The sequence below is a fragment of the Erythrolamprus reginae genome, chromosome 4, assembly GCF_031021105.1.
Source record: "Erythrolamprus reginae isolate rEryReg1 chromosome 4, rEryReg1.hap1, whole genome shotgun sequence".
In the NCBI taxonomy this organism is placed as follows: domain Eukaryota; kingdom Metazoa; phylum Chordata; class Lepidosauria; order Squamata; family Dipsadidae; genus Erythrolamprus; species Erythrolamprus reginae.
Genome location: NC_091953.1, coordinates 9,274,301 through 9,290,800, shown reverse-complemented (window position 1 = coordinate 9,290,800; position 16,500 = coordinate 9,274,301). Strand labels below are relative to the sequence as shown.

The 16,500-nt window shown below is 41.7% G+C and overlaps 1 protein-coding gene across 1 annotated transcript in view; it reads left to right on the top strand.

The window, feature by feature from the left end:
* GRM5 (glutamate metabotropic receptor 5) overlaps positions 1-16,500 on the top strand; it is a 265,562-nt gene that overhangs the window by 167,318 nt on the left and 81,744 nt on the right. Inside the window, exon 3 of the mRNA XM_070749601.1 lies at positions 10,466-10,701. Within this exon, the coding sequence (XP_070605702.1) occupies positions 10,466-10,701 (236 nt within the window). The remainder of the gene's footprint in view (positions 1-10,465; positions 10,702-16,500) is intronic.

Below are 16,500 nucleotides of genomic sequence, written 5' to 3'. Positions count from 1 at the left end.
CCTGGCTTTGCTGGCAGGCCTGGGGGCCATGAATTTGACATCTGTCATGGCCAAATCGTGCTGAATGGTAGGTATGAGTGACGCTTAGGTTGTGGGGGTTTTTTAACTGGGGTTTTATAGTTTTAGATTTCTGTATTTCACTTCTTTTTATTGTATTTGCATCTTTTTTTATATTATTGTAAGTCGCCCTGAGTCCTTTGGGATTGGGAGGCATAGAAGTCGCAATCAATCAATCAATCAATCAATCAACCAACCAACCAACCAACCAACTTCAGATCATGCAGAACGCGGCCGCGAGAGCCATCGTGGGGCTTCCTAGATTCGCCCACGTTTCTGCAACACTCCGTGGCCTGCATTGGCTGCCAATCAGTTTCCGGTCACAATTCAAAGTGTTGGTTATGACCTTTAAAGCCCTACATGGCATTGGACCAGAGTACCTCCAGAACTGCCTGCTACCGCACGAATCCCAGCGACTGATAAGGTCACACAGAGTTGGCCTTCTCCGGGTCCCGTCGACTAAACAATGTCATTTGGCGGGCCCCAGGGGAAGAGCCTTCTCTGTGGTGGCCCCAGCCCTCTGGAATCAACTCCCCCCGGAGATTAGAACTGCCCCCACCCTCCTTGTCTTTCGAAAACTACTCAAGACCTACCTATACTCTAGGCATGGGGGAGTTGAGACACCTTTCCCCCAGGCTCTTTATATTTTATGCTTGGTATGTATGTATTGTTTGGTTTTTAAATATGATAGGTATGATATGCTATAAATACGGTATCCTTCTTTTTTAATATTAGATTTGTTTCGCTATAATATTGTTTTTTATTATTGTTGTGAGCCACCCCGAGTCTTCGGAGAGGGGCGGCATACAAATCTAATAAATTATTATTATTATTATTATTATTAGCACCATTTTGATTCTTACACTATCACTGCTGTCATTAGGATTCTGTAGGTTAGCAATGTTAGTTCATTGTCATGATTTAATTCAATACTGCTTAGCTACCGTCAGCATTCCATTAAAAATCATATCTGTCTTGTCAGTCAATCCATTAATCTTTTTAATCTATCAGCATTTTAATAAGCAACGTCTTATCCAAAGGATCTATTGAAAATTCATATTCAGTTCCATTAGTGATTGTCTTCAATTCCCTTGTCTCTGCAGCTGACATTTTCCACAATTAAAGCAGAGTTGCAATGGATCTTTTTTTTCCCTCATTCTTTTTTCCTTTTCCTTTTTAAAAATGCCCCAAACGCTTAGTTTTCTCCTTCTTATTCCCCACCCAAAAAAAGCCACTTGAGAGGTTTCTATTTATTCTCCATTATCTTTTTCTTTTTTTCTTTTATAATAAATTATATTCATTTATAAACTTCCATTTAATTCATTTAACTTTCATTTAATCCATTTATAAACTTTAAAAAACTAACGAAGAAACAAAGAAAACATTCTACAATACAAAACAAAAACAAAACATACATACATGTGGTCGGGTGGTAGGAAAAGCAAGTAGGATGCTTGGCTGCATAGCTAGAGGCATAACAAGCAGGAAGAGGGAGAGTGTGATCCCGCTATATAGAGCGCTGGTGACACCACATTTGGAGTTCTGTGTTCATTTCTGGAGACCTCACCTACAAAAAGATATTGACAAAATTGAACGGGTCCAAAGACGGGCTACAAGAATGGTGGAAGGTCTTAAGCATCAGGAAAGACTCCATGAACTCAATCTGTATAGTCTGGAGGACAGAAGGAAAAGGGGGGACATGATCGAAACATTTAAATATGTCAAAGGGTTAAATAAGGTTCAGGAGGGAAGTGTTTTCAATAGGAAAGTGAACACAAGAACAAGGGGACACAATCTGAAGTTAGTTGGGGGAAAGATCAAAAGCAGCATGAGAAAATATTATTTTACTGAAAGAGTAGTAGATCCTTGGAACAAACTTCCAGCAGACGTGGTTGGTAAATCCACAGTAATTGAATTTAAACATGCCTGGGATAAATATATATCCATCCTAAGATAAAATACAGAAAATAGTATAAGGGCAGACTAGATATATCATGAGGTCTTTTTCTGCCGTCAGTCATCTTTGTTTCTATGTTTCTATATACATATTTATACCTCTAGGGTTATTTTACGCTACCTATGTCGACTAATATTTTACACTTATTTACTATTTTACCTATTTCTCATTATAATCAATACATCTCTAAGAATCTTAATTATAACACCATTATTTAATATATATACTGTATATATAGTGGTTCCTTTACCTAAGAACGCCTCTACTTAAGAACTTTTCTAGATAAGAACCAGGTGTTCAAGATTTTTTTTTGCCTCTTCTTAAGAACCATTTTCTACTTAAGAACCCAAGCCTGGAAAAATTTCCCAGGAAATTTGACAGTGGCACGAAGGCCCAACCAGTTTCCTGCCATTCCCCCTGGGTTTCTCTCTCTGGCACAGTGTATAGGAGGCAGCCTCATGCTGGGTGTATGGGAGGCGCGTGCTTCTCCTCGCTTCCTCAAAGTCCCTCTCTTTTATTAACCATTAAAGTTTTGGATTTTTTTGATTTCCTTCACCTCACCTTCCTTCAGCAGCGACTCTCCTCCTACTCTTCTTCCTCCTCCTCCTCCCACCCAAATTCCGAGCTTTTATTTCTTTCCTAATGGGTTTGTACGCATTATTTGCTTTTACATTGAATCCTATGGGAAAAATTGCTTCTACTTACAAGCTTTTCTACTTAAAAATCTGGTCACAGAACTAATTAAGTTTGTACGTAGAGGTACCACTGTGTTTCTAAATATTGAAATAAGGAAGTATTATATTTGTCCTTACTATCTTAATAACAATATTCTAATGATTCATATATTATTTTATTTCCTTCTGTCAAGCCACTCATACAATAAATTCCAAGCTTTATAATATTCCAAAACTTCTTTCTCTTTCAATTCTATCGTCAATTTATCTCGTTCTGCACAATCCAAGATCTTTTTCTGATAGGTAGTCATTTTCTCTTACAATATCCCAGAATCATACTTTGTTTATAGTTCAGCAGAGAATGGAAATGATTGTATGTAAAATGATAAGTAGTAATAATAAAATGATCTTTTGCTATTGTTATATTGGCAACTGGGAGAGGGGAAAGTGAGTGGGAAAAAAGACAATTGATTTATTGCTAGTGATGGGCGAACCAAACCCATACAATTCGGGTCTGTACCGAATTTTGCGGTGTTCGGTATGCCGAAAACGAACCCCGAAATTTTTTCAAACTTCGGGCAAAGTTCAGAGTCGTGTTCGGCATTCGGAGCTTTGACGTCACTGGCAAGATGCTAAGGACGCCAAGGTGATCACTTTCTGGATTTCATGGAATCCAGGAAGTGATCACCTTGGCGTCCTTAGCAACCTGCCGGTGACATCAAAGCTCCGTCCCCGGAATCTCTTCGTGGGAGGGATTCCCCAGCTCCTTCAAAGGGAGGTCTTCACGTAAAAATAAGCATTGTTATTTTTACAAAAAAGGACACCGCAGTGGCGCTGCAAGCAAAGGGCGATCCTTTCACGTAAAAATTAACATGTTAATTTTCCCATCCTAATTTTCCAAACACATCTTGGGGTTGTGAAGATTGGGGCTAGGTTGCCTTACTAAGAGTGTTGACTCTGCCCACACAGAGCCTTGTTGTGGTATGGTTTTGAACAGTGCTTGTGTTGAAATGCTATTTTTTTGTACTACAGTGATCCTCCCCAGAAGAATCAGCATACAGAACTGGAACAAGCTGTAGTAATCATCCTCATCCTGGTCTTCACTCATCAACCCCATCTTCATCTTCATGGTCATCCTCATCTTCTTATTTGCATTCTGTATAAGGTAGTCCTCCTTGATCCTATCTATGCGCCAGTTGGGTTGCTCTGGAATCACAATTTTCACCAGCTTGGGTCTTGAACTAAAAGTCCTGCCAAACTTCGTGTGGGGATTATAGATTTTACAAATAGGCTCAATTTATAGTTAAAATACAGTGGTACCTCTACTTACGAACTTAATTCGTTCTGTGACCAGATTCTTAAGTAGAAAAGTTTGTAAGAAGAAGCAATTTTTCCCATAGGAATCAATGTAAAAGCAATTAATGTGTGCGATTGGGGAAACCAAAGGGAGGGTGGAGGCCCTGTTTCCTCCCAGGATATTCCTAGAGAGGCCCCACGGACGCTTCTCCCCGCCTTTTCCGGTTATAGTTTCGGAGGCTGGGGTTTGTAAGTGAAAAATGGTTCTTAAGAAGAGGCAAAAAAATCTTGGACACCCGGTTTTTAATCTAGAAAAGTTTGTAAGTAGGGGCATTTGTAGGTAAAGGTACCATTGTCTTCAGATAGTGGTCACGTTCCCATAAAGCACATCATCTAGTCATGCATTTGGAATACTGTGTTCAGTTCTGGAGACCTCACCTACAAAAAGATATTGACAAAATTGAACGGGTCCAAAGACGGGCTACAAGAATGGTGGAAGGTCTTAAGCATAAAACGTATCAGGAAAGACTTAATGAACTCAATCTGTATAGTCTGGAGGACAGAAGGAAAAGGGGGGACATGATCGAAACATTTAAATATGTTAAAGGGTTAAATAAGATTCAGGAGGGAAGTGTTTTTAATAGGAAAGTAAACACAAGAACAAGGGGACACAATCTGAAGTTAGCTGGGGGAAAGATCAAAAGCAACATGAGAAAATATTATTTTACTGAAAGAGTAGTAGATCCTTGGAACAAACTTCCAGCAGACGTGGTTGGTAAATCTACAGTAGCTGAATTTAAACATGCCTGGGACAAACATAGATCCATCCTAAGATAAAAATACAGGAAATAGTATAAGGGCAGACTAGATGGAGCATGAGGTCTTTTTCTGCCGTCAGTCTTCTATGTTTCTATGTTTCTATGCCTACTTACTGTATTTTTCAGAGTATAAGAGACACTGAAACAGAGACTGAAAAAGCAAGAGCTCCCAATTTGCACTGAAAGATGTTGAAAGAAAAGGCAGGGTGGTCCTGCATAAGCCATGGATACCTCCGGGACCGCCTTCTGCCGCACGAATCCCAGCGACCAGTTAGGTCCCACAGAGTGGATCTTCTCCGGGTCCCGTCGACTAAACAATGCCGTTTGGCAGGACCCAGGGGAAGAGCCTTCTCTGTGGCAGCCCCGGCCCTCTGGAACCCACTCCCCCCAGATATCAAAGTTGCCACCACCATCCTTGCCTTTTGTAAGCTCCTTAAAACCCACCCTGTCGTCAGGCATGTGGGAATTGAGATATTCCCTTCCCCCTAGGCTTATAAAAAAAAAATATGCATGGTATGTCTGTATGTATGATTGGTTTCTTAAATTAGGGTTTCTTTTTAAATTAACTTAAATACAGTGAACCCTCGAGTTTCGCGTCCTCAAGGATCGCGAAAGGGCTATTTCGCGAGTTTTCAACCCGGAAGTAAACTCCACCATCTGCGCATGCGTGCCCTTCCACGCATGCGTAGATGGTGGAGTTTCCCCGCCGGGCAGAGGCTTCCCTGGGTCTTCCCCCTCTTGCCCCCGTAAGACCCCAGCGGCGGCGCGAGCAACGGCGTGGGCGGGCGGGCGGCACGCGCGGGGACACCCCAGCTCGGCTCCCCAGCTGGGAAGCGGCCCCAGCAACAGCGTGGGCGGGCGGGCGGTGCCCGCGCGCTTGGGGACATCGCAGCTCCGCTCCCCAGCTGGGGAGCCGAGCTAGGGAGTCCCGACCGCGCGCGCGTTGCTGGGGAAAGCGCGCGCGCTTGGGGAATCCCTAGCTCCGCTTCCCAGCTGGGGAGCGGAGCTAGGGATTTCCCAAGCGCGCGCGCGCGCGGTCGGGACTCCCTAGCTCGGCTCCCCAGCTGGGAAGCGGCCCCAGCAACAGGGTGGGCGGGCGGGCGGTGCCCGCGCGCTTGGGGACATCGCAGCTCGGCTCCCCAGCTGGGAAGCGGCCCCAGCAACAGCGTGGGCGGGCGGGCGGTGCCCGCGCGCTTGGGGACATCGCAGCTCCGCTCCCCAGCTGGGGAGCCGAGCTAGGGAGTCCCGACCGCGCGCACGTTGCTGGGGAAAGCGCGCGCGCTTGGGGAATCCCTAGCTCCGCTTCCCAGCTGGGGAGCGGAGCTAGGGATTTCCCAAGCGCGCGCGCTTTCCCCAGCAACGCGCGCGCGCGGTCGGGACTCCCTAGCTCGGCTCCCCAGCTGGGAAGCGGCCCCAGCAACAGCGTGAGCAACGGGGTGGGCGGGCGCGAGCAACGGGGTGGGCGGGCGAAGGGCGGGCGGCAGTGGAAGCAAAAACACCATCTGCGCAAGCGCAGATGGTGTTTTTACTTCCGCACCGCTACTTCGCTAAAAATCGATCATCGCGTGGGGTCCTGGAACGGAACCCTCGCGATGATCGAGGGTTCACTGTATTAGATTTGTTTATATTGTTTTATTACTGTTGTTAGCCGCCCCGAGTCTACGGAGAGGGGCGGCATACAAATTTGATTAATAAATGATAAATAAATAAATGGCACAGTGTGGTAGTAAAAATTTTGGTAGCGCATTGGTCATAACCAACACTTTGAATTGTGTTCGGAAACCAATCTGCAGCCAATGCAGCTCACAGAGTCCAGCATAGACACGAACTGTTAGAGTTTGGACAAATAGTTGCTTCGTTACATTATTTTCATCATGCGATAAACCAGCTGCTTTACTGGACAAAGTTGTCTTCCAGTAATTCCAGTATTTCTCATTGGTGGGTGAAGTAATCCCTCGTACTTCATTCTGTCTGATTTGTGGGGTGGGGATCAGCCAGGAATTTCAATGAAGGTTGCAGAAGTTTCAGCTAAAATAGAGCCGTTCAGCAATTTATCCCTAAAAGAGATTGCCTGTGCCAGTAAGGAAGTATATAAGAACAAATTGAAGGAGTGGCTGCTGAACCAGACATAGGAACCAATCTTCGTTCTCTCACATCGATCTGCCTTTTTAGAGCCCATACGCTTTTGGGACAATTTGAGACAAGTCAGGTTCCAGTGGTGAATAAGACCAAAGGCAGAAATAATTAAAAAGCATGTTTTCTTCCCCCTTCCTTTTATTATTTATTATTATTATTTATTGGATTTGTATGCCACCCCTCTCCGAAGACTCGGGGCGGCTCACAACAGCAATAAAAAACAGTATAATGATGAAACAAATCTAATAATAAAATTACATAAAAAAACCCCAACAATTAAAAAACCATGCAACACATACATACCAAACATAAAATATAAGAAAGCCTGGGGGAGATGTCTTAGTTCCCCCATGCCTGGTAACATAGGTGGGTCTTGAGTAACTTGCGAAAGACAAGGAAGGTGGGGGCCCTTTTAATCTCTGGGGGGAGTTGATTCCAGAGGGCCGGGGCCGCCACAGAAAAGGCTCTTCCCCTGGGGCCCACCAAACGGCATTGTGTACTCGACGGGACCCAGAGAAGGCCAACCCTTACAGATTGTCTCTTCTCTTCCTTCTTTTCCCTTTATTTCTCCCTCTATTTCTCTCTCTAGCTCTCTTTTCCTATCTTCCTTTCCTCTGCTGAATAACCTTCAAGTTCAGAGCAGTTTTTACAGGAGGACACAATCTTTAAAAATAACTAAAAACATACAAAATATAATAGTACAACCCCAAAACTTTGAATTTGGCTCTAAAGTGAATCAATAGCCAAGGGTTAAAAATAGGGGTATGACTTTGAAGGAAGTATATTGTTGCTAATTCAGCAAATCACGCTAGTTAAAATTCTAGTTCCTGTGTTTAGACTGATTGGGAAAACTAGTCTGGAAATAAAATTTCTGCATGAAAAATAAAAGAAAACGCTTGCCAAGAACCCAACAATTCAACCAGAGCTACATGCATTGTCCACTACTAAAAGTTTGAGCTTCCAAATAGGTTTTCAAGAGCATCTTAATCTGCAAATTTATTATATTCCAAGACAAATTATCTGACGGATTATTTCACAAATCAACAAGCTCATGTGAGTTTTGGAAACATGAGTTTCATATTAGGAAAAAGAGAACCTAACCAAATCCAGAAGACATGTGAAAACATTTTAAAAACAGACTTTTTGTCAGAATATACCAAGGTACCAAAGACCTTTCAAGTGGCTTTAGTCAATTCCATAGCAAAAGTTCAGCATTTCATATCTATTTACGTGGTATAATGGGCCCACATTCCCAGAAATAAAAAATAAAAATGGTTGGCACCAGATCAAAAATTCCAAATAAACCCCATAACCTTGTAAGATATTGCACCAAAAATGTTGAGTGACCCCAGAATTAAACTCTTACAAAAGATTACATTGAACAATCATAATGCTCAATCCTATGAGGATCATGTTTAGCATTCTGGGAACCATCCAGAACCAACAAATTAACAAATCCAATCTTATGAATTAGCCCCTGTGTCTTACAAGAAAACTCTTCTAGCCTTCATTTCAAATTATTAATTTAATTCATTCTAGGCTTGTTGCCTTATGGGTGAAACTCAAAAAATTAGAATATCTTAGAAATTTCCACAGCATAGACTGTGGAAACTTCACCCTGGACTTCAAGCATCTTGCAGTGTGTGTCTCTCCATTCTTCCTCCATACTCTGGGTCCTTGGTTTCCAAATGAGATGAAAACGTTTCCACAGTCTGTGTTGATTTGGGGAGCCACGTCATCTGCTGGTGATGGTCCACTGTGCTTCATTAAGTCCAGGGTCAACGCAGCCGTCTACCGGGAGATTTTGGAGCACTTCATGCTTCCTTCCACAAATGAGCTTTATGGGGATGCTGACTTCAATTTCCAGCAGGACTTGGCACGGGGACCACCTTCTGCCACACGAATCCCAGTGAATCCCAGCGACCGGTTAGGTCCCACAGAGTTGGCCTTCTCCGGGTCCCGTCAACTAAACAGTGTTTTTTGGCATGACCTAGGAGAAGAGCCTTCTCTGTGGCGGCCCCGACCCTCTGGAACCAACTCCCCCCAGAGATTAGAATTGCCCCCACCCTCCTCGCCTTTCATAAGCTCCTTAAAACTCACCTCTGCCATCAGGCACGGGGGAACTGAGATATTCTTTCCCCCTAGGCCTCTACAATTTATGCATGGTATGTTTGTATGTATGTTTGGTTTTATAAATAAGGGTTTTTTAGTTGTTTTAGGATTGGATTGTTACATGCAGTTTTTATTACTGTTGTTAGCCGCCCCGAGTCCACGGACAGGGGTGGCATACAAATCCAATAAACAAATAAATAAGGAAGGAAGGAAGGAAGGAAGGAAGGAAGGAAGGAAGGAAGGAAGGAAGGAAGAACTTCCTGATGGTCAGAACGATCAACCAGTGGAACAACCTACCAGTGGACGTTGTGAACTCCAATACTCTGGACATTTTTAAGAGGAAATTGGACTGCCATTTGGCTAGGATGCTATAGGGTTCCTGCTTAGGCAGAGGGTTGGACTTGATGACCAGCATGGTCCCTTCCAACTCTAACAATAAGTAAGTAAGTAAGTAAGTAAGTAAGTAAGTAAGTAAGTAAGTAAGTAAGTAAGTAAGTACGTACGTACGTACGTAAGTAAGTAAGGAAGGAAAGAAAGAAAGAAAGAAAGAAAGAAAGAAAGAAAGAAAGAAAGAAAGAAAGACTGGTTCAATGACCATGGGATTACTGTGCTTAATTGACCAGCAAACTCACCTGACCTGAACCCCATAAACAATTTATAGGGCCTTGTCAAGAGAAAAATGAGAGACATGAGACTGAAAAATGCAGAAGTGCTGGAGGGCCAATATTATGGTCTTCCATAACACCTCAGCAGTACCACAGGCTAATAGCATCCATGCCACGCCACATTGGGACAATAATTGCTGCAAAAGGAGCCCAAATCAAGCACTGAGGACCTATGCATGCTTATACTTTTCAGAGGTCCAACATTGTTCTATGTGCAATCCTTGTTTTATTGATTGCATGTAATATTCTAATTTTCTGAGGTTGTGGATTTGGGGTTTTCATGCGTTGTACCCCACAGTCATCATAATTGTGACAAATCACGGCTTGAACTATCTTGCCTTGCATGTAAATGAATCTCTCTCATATATTACATTTCACCTTTTCAGTTGCATTATTGAAATAAATGAACTTTTGCACGATATTCTAATCTTTCAAGTTTCACCTCTAGTTTATTTATTTGTTTGTTTTGTCAAGTTCGTGGGAAAATATTATGTTAGTGAAAGAGTAGTAGATCCTTGGAACAAACTTCCAGCAGACGTGGTTGGTAAATCCACAGAAACTGAATTTAAACATGCCTGGGATAAACATATGTCCATCCTAAGATAAAATACAGGAAATAGTATAAAGGCAGACTAGATGGACCATGAGGTCTTTTTCTGCTGTCAATCTTCTATGTTTCTATGTCAAAGGAGCCGTCTCCATACAAAAACATTTCTCCTTTTATGATTATTATTTCCTTTATCTCTGCAGTGACGGCTGGGCTGACAGGTATGACGTGACAGATGGCTACCAGCGTGAAGCTGCTGGTGGAATAACAATCAAGCTCCAGTCTCCGGGTGTGAAATGGTTTGATGATTATTACCTGAAGCTTCAGCCCGAAACCAACCAGCGAAATCCGTGGTTTCAGGAATTTTGGCAGCACCGGTTCCAGTGCCGACTGAAGGGGTCCCCCCAGGAGAACCCCAAATTCAACAAGACCTGCATCAGTAAGTCTTCTGACTCTTACCTCTTTATTTATTTATTATTATTATTTATTAATTCGGTTTCTATGCCGCCCTTCTCCTGAGACTCAGGGCGGCTCACCACAAAAGTTAATACAAAACATGGAAGGAATCTACATTAAAATATACACAAAACCCCTAATGCCATATTTTTCAGAGTATAAAAGTGTTGTGGTTGGCTCTGGCCCAGCTCCTGCCCCAGGGAATGGGGAGGTGGATGCAGGGGAAACGTCAACATGTCACAGGCCTGTGTTATTGCCGACAGAATCAGTTCAGAGTTTAGTTTCCTCGGACGAAGAAGGGGGGAGTGACTCGGCAGAGGGAGGGTTGGCACACAACCCAGGCAGTCAATCTCCCTTATCTTCTGTTGATTCAGATGAAGACATTTTGGCCCCACGCAAGCGCAGAATTATGCGTAGAAGAGACCAAGTAAGAACATATTACAGGAAATAAGGGAGGCCACCTGTGTTTGGGTGGGGCTCCAGTAATTAGGGCTGCTGCTATAAATAGCAGCATGTGGGATTGGCCATTGTGGAAGAATATATGATCGGAGTTCTTCAGGAATCTTGTGTTGCTGGACTTTGTTGCTTTTTCACGCCTTTGAAACCAAAGCAGACCAACGTGTGTGTGTCTCACTTCGTTGGAAGAAGAAGGGGTGTGAAGTTTCTTCACAGCTGCTAGCTAAGTACTTAATGACTGCTTAAAGGAACTTGTACAGACTACCCGGTTGTTTTGGGAAGAGTGCTCTTTGCAATACAAAAAGAGTGCTTTAGTTTATTTTGAATTTTGTGATAAAGAACATTGTTTTGAATTTTCAAAAGTGTATGTCTGGAATTTGTACTCTTGAATTTTCGGGAGGCTCCTATCAGAGAGCCCGACAGAACATAAAAGAGGCTGGTAATTTGGGTGTGTCTTATACTCTGAATGTAGCTTTTTTTTTCCCCAGCCCTAACTAGCTGCTAACAATCTTCCCAGCTCTTACCTTGCAGGCTCTTTCATTGTTTCTCTCTGCGAAGAATGTTTTCCAAGCCCTAAGTCTTTGCAGGGTTTTTTTCATTGCTCTAACTTGCTCCGAATAAGTTTTTTGCAGCCCTAACCAGGTGCTAACGATGTTCCCAGCTCTTACCCACTTGCAAGCCCTTTCATTGTTACTCTCTGGGAAGACTGTTTCCGAAACACTGTCTTTGTAGGGTTTTTTCATTGCTTTGCTTGCTCCAAATGTTTCTTTCTGGCCCTAACCAGGTACTAACAATATTCCCAGCTCTTAATGGCATGCAAGCTCTTTCATTGTTACTTTCTCTGAATAAAGTTTTTTTTAAAGCCCTAACCCGGGTATAAAATAACGTAATGACTAAGGACGCTAGCCAGATGAAGCGGATTCTTTTCCCTATTTTCCTCCCAAAAATCTAAGGGGCATCATATACTCTGAAAAATATGGCACTTAAAATTAATCAATCTCATTCATCCTATCATACACCATACATTCAATCATTGGCCGGGGCTAGATATCAAGACCCAGTGGCCCCAAGATTGTCGGCAGAAGTGAGTTTTTAAAACCTTGTGGAAGGTAAAGAGAGTGGGGGCAGTGCGAATCCCTGGATGGAGTTCGTTCCAAAGGTCCGGGGCCACCACAGAGAAGGCTCTTCCCCTAGGCTCCTCCAGAAGGCATTATCTGGCTGATGGGACCTGGAGAAGACCAACTCTGTGGGACCTAACCGGCTGCTGGGATACATGAAGCAGAAGACGGTCCAGTAAGTAATCTGGCCCAATGCCATGTAGGGCTTTAAAGGTAATAACCAACACAAACAGTGCCTGTTTGTGAGTGGCGTTTGGATCTTAACTGGGATCTTGATGGCTTACAATTGTTGGAAGAACTGTCCATCTGGGTTCAGTTCCAAGTGGGGAGAAAGACACTGGAAACAGAGACTGCTTGATGAACAGGACCACGTGAGTTTTAGGTCCTGGATAGCTGAACACATGCAGGAGTGATAGGAATGATGAGAAAAAACTAGTAGTAATAGTAGTGCAGACTTAGTAAAATTAGGGAATTATTTGTTTAGCAGAGTGACGGCATTCGAGAAAAACTGTTCATATGTCTAGTTGTCTTGGTGTGCAGTGCTCTGCAGTAATGTTTTGAAGGTAGGAGTTGAAACAGTTTGTGTTCAGGATGTGATGGTCAGTAATTATTTTCACAATCCTCTTTTTAACTCGTGCAGTATCCAGGTCCTCAATGGAAGGCAGGTTGGCAGCAATTATTTTTTTCTGCAGTTCTGATTCTCCTCTGAAGTCTGTGTTGGTCTTGTTGGCTTGCAGAACTGAACCAGATAGTGATAGAGGTACAGATAACAGACTCAATGACTCCTCTGTAGAACTGGATCAGCAGCTTCTTGGGCAGTTTGAGCTTCCTGAGTTGGCGCAGAAAGAACATTCTTTGTTGTGCTTTTTTGATGACATGATTGATGTTAGGTGACCATTTTAGGTCTTGAGATATGATAGAACCTAGAAATTGGAAGGTCTCCACCGTTGATACTGTGTTTATAGATTAAATAAGGTTGTTCTATGTGATTGGCTTATTTCCTAAGCCAAATCAAGGTGTGCTCATGGAAAATATACAATATCAGACATTAAAATATACATATCAGTATAATGTCTTAATGTTCCTATCCTACTGTCTTATTATCTTTTTTATTACTACGTTCTACTTACGTTATGTTTGTTATGTTATGTTATGTTATTTATTTGTTTTGTCCAATACACAATGAGGGTTTTAGTGGGTATATATATATATATATACACACATAGTAAAATACATGATGAAGGTTATAGAAGAGATACTCATAGTAAAATATATCTAAGAAAGAATAGAAAAGAAGATATAGGAATAGAACACATCAATGAAAGAATAGAAGAAGAGATATAGGAATGGAAGAAAGGTATAGGAGATATAGGAGAGCAATACACCAAGGGACGGAAGGCACTCTAGTACACTTGTACTCATCCCTTAGTGACCTCTTAGGAATCTGGATAGGTCAACCATAGATAATCTAAGGGTAAAGTGTTGGGGGTTTGGGGATGACACTATGGAGTCCGGTAATGAGTTCCACACTTCGACAACTCGGTTACTGAAGTCATATTTTTTACAGTCACGTTTGGAGCGGTTAATATTAAGTTTAAATCTGTTGTGTGCTCTTGTGTTGTTGTGGTTGAAGCTGAAGTAGTCGCCGACAGGCAGGACGTTGCAGCATATGATCTTGTGGGCAATACTTAGATCTTGTTTAAGGCGTCTTAGTTCTAGGCTTTCTAGGCCCAGGATTGAAAGTCTAGTCTCATAGGGTATTCTCTTTCGAGTGGAAGAGTGAAGGGCTCTTCTGGTGAAGTAATGTTATGTTATTTTAATATGTACTGTAATACTATACTTGTTTGACAAAATAAATAAATAAAAGATAAATAAATAAAAATCTGTAGAACAGCGGTGGGATTCAAAAAAATTTACCGCTGGTTCTATAGGCATGGCTTCGTGGGCTTAGCAGGGGAAGGATGCTGCAAATTCACCATTCCCACCGCTCTCCAGGGGAAGGATACTGCAAAATCTCCATTTCCTCCCTATCAGCTGGGACTCGGGAGGCAAAGAATAGATGGTGGTGGGGCCAGTCAGAGGTGGTATTTACCTGTTCTCCAAACTACTCAAAAATTTCTACTACTGGTTCTCCAGAACTGGTCAAAACCTGCTGAATCCCACCTCTGCTGTAGAACTGTTCTTGTTTTTAAACCTACAGATTCTGTAGTTACCTAGAGTGGTTGGTGATAAATGCAGTGTCGGATTATATTGCGTTACCAGACAACCTGTGACCCGCTGGGTTTTCCTTCCACAGATATTTCCTTACCTAAACAGAAAAATAGAACGACCATTTCATTAAAGAAGAAAGATGTGCAGCAAAAGAAATATAGATGTTTTTTCATTTCACAAAGGACATTTTGGGTGACAATATTTGTGGCTGATGTGCCATTCTTTAGGAATATTGTAATGTCTTTGTTTCTTTTTTTTCTCCCTTGGCTTAAAGCAACATATAGCTAACTGTGATGGGATATAAATTCCTCCAGAGAAATCAGCACATTTTTTATGGTTTGTCCTTGTGCTTTGTGTATAGTGAGAACAAATGTTGTTTTACTATCTTTTAAATTCCTTAATTGCTTTAAGCCACTCAGAGTCTCTTGTTTGAATTGGATGGCAATAAAAAGTGATGCAAGGAAGGAAGGGAGGAAGGAAGGAGGGAGGGAGGAAGGAAAGAAGGAAGGAAGGAAGGAAGGAAGGAAGGAAGGAAGGAAGGAAGGAAGGAAGGAAAGAAGGAAGGAAGGAGGAAGGAAAGAAGGAGGAGGATGAGGAAGGAAGGAAGGAAGGTGTCTGCTGAAGAGGGAACATCTTCACTTTCTGATAAATTGAATGTGATTCTTGGAATCATGACAAAATCATTTTTTTACACACCAATGTTTGAATCTCACACAAGGAGATTCTTACGGAGTTCTTCTCATATGTATTCTATTGAAAAGTCTTGGAAGTTCTTCATTAAAATAATGGGAGATGCTATCTTCAATTCTGGTTTATGTGGTGACAATCCAGAAAATTGAATTCAATCAAGGAAGCCTGTTGGGAATTGAGTAGAGTCATTTCATTGATGGAAATAGCCAAGATAGAAGCAATTCCTCTAATCTAAAGTGTGCACATAATTTTATTTTTAATATATTTTAATATAATACCGTAGCTAGAAAGATTTTGACGATTCTCAGCCTGCCATTCAGTTGCTGACCATTGTTTCAATCCTCCTTCATTGTTTTTCTTGATAAGTGACTTATAATTGGATCAGAGAACTTCAGTTAGAAATATCTTTATATATGGACCTTTTTATAAAATGGACCTCTTTAAGGCATCCTCAAAGCACCACCCATTGGGTTTCTCAATTCCTAACAGTTATGGAGTCATAAAATTCAGGACCAACCAAAGGATTTAAAAATGCCATAAATCTCATGTGTTTCTCTTATCTTGCACTTTCATCTTAGATTTGAGCATTTGGAGACTTGCAAATTATTATTAATAATAATAATAATAATAATAATAATAATAACAATAATAACAACAACAACAACAATAACAACAACAATTATTATTATTATTATTATTATTATTATTATTATTATTATTATTATTATTTTAATTTATTAGATTTGTATGCCGCCCCTCTCCGCAGATTCTGATTTTGGTAGAGAGACTTTTATGTTAGTAGGCAGGGAAGCATGTGGGAAGGGGAAGGAGCAGAGGAGAAGAGAGGAAAGAAGAGGAAGAGGAAAAGGAAAAGGAAAAAGAAAGAACAGAAAGAGAGAAAGGAGGGAAGGAAGGAAGGAAGGGGAAGGAATAGGAGGAAAGGAAAAGGAAAGGAGAAAGGAAAAGGAGAAAGGAAAGGAAACAAAAGGAAAGGAAACAAAATGAAACGAAACGAAACGAAAGGAGTTTCGTAAACTCCTTAAAACCCACCTCTGTCGTCAGGCATGGGGGAACTGATATAACTTCCCCAGGCCTATATTGTTTATGTATGGTATGTTGTGTGCATGTTTTTTTTTTAATTATGGGTTTTTAGTTTTAATTATTAGATTTGTATTCTACATTGTTTTTTCTATTACTGTTGTGAGCCACCCCGAGTCTACGGAGAGGAGCGGCATACAAATTTAATAAATAAATAAATAAATAAAGGAAAGGAAAGGAGATACAGGTACATTTAATGTTTGGCATAC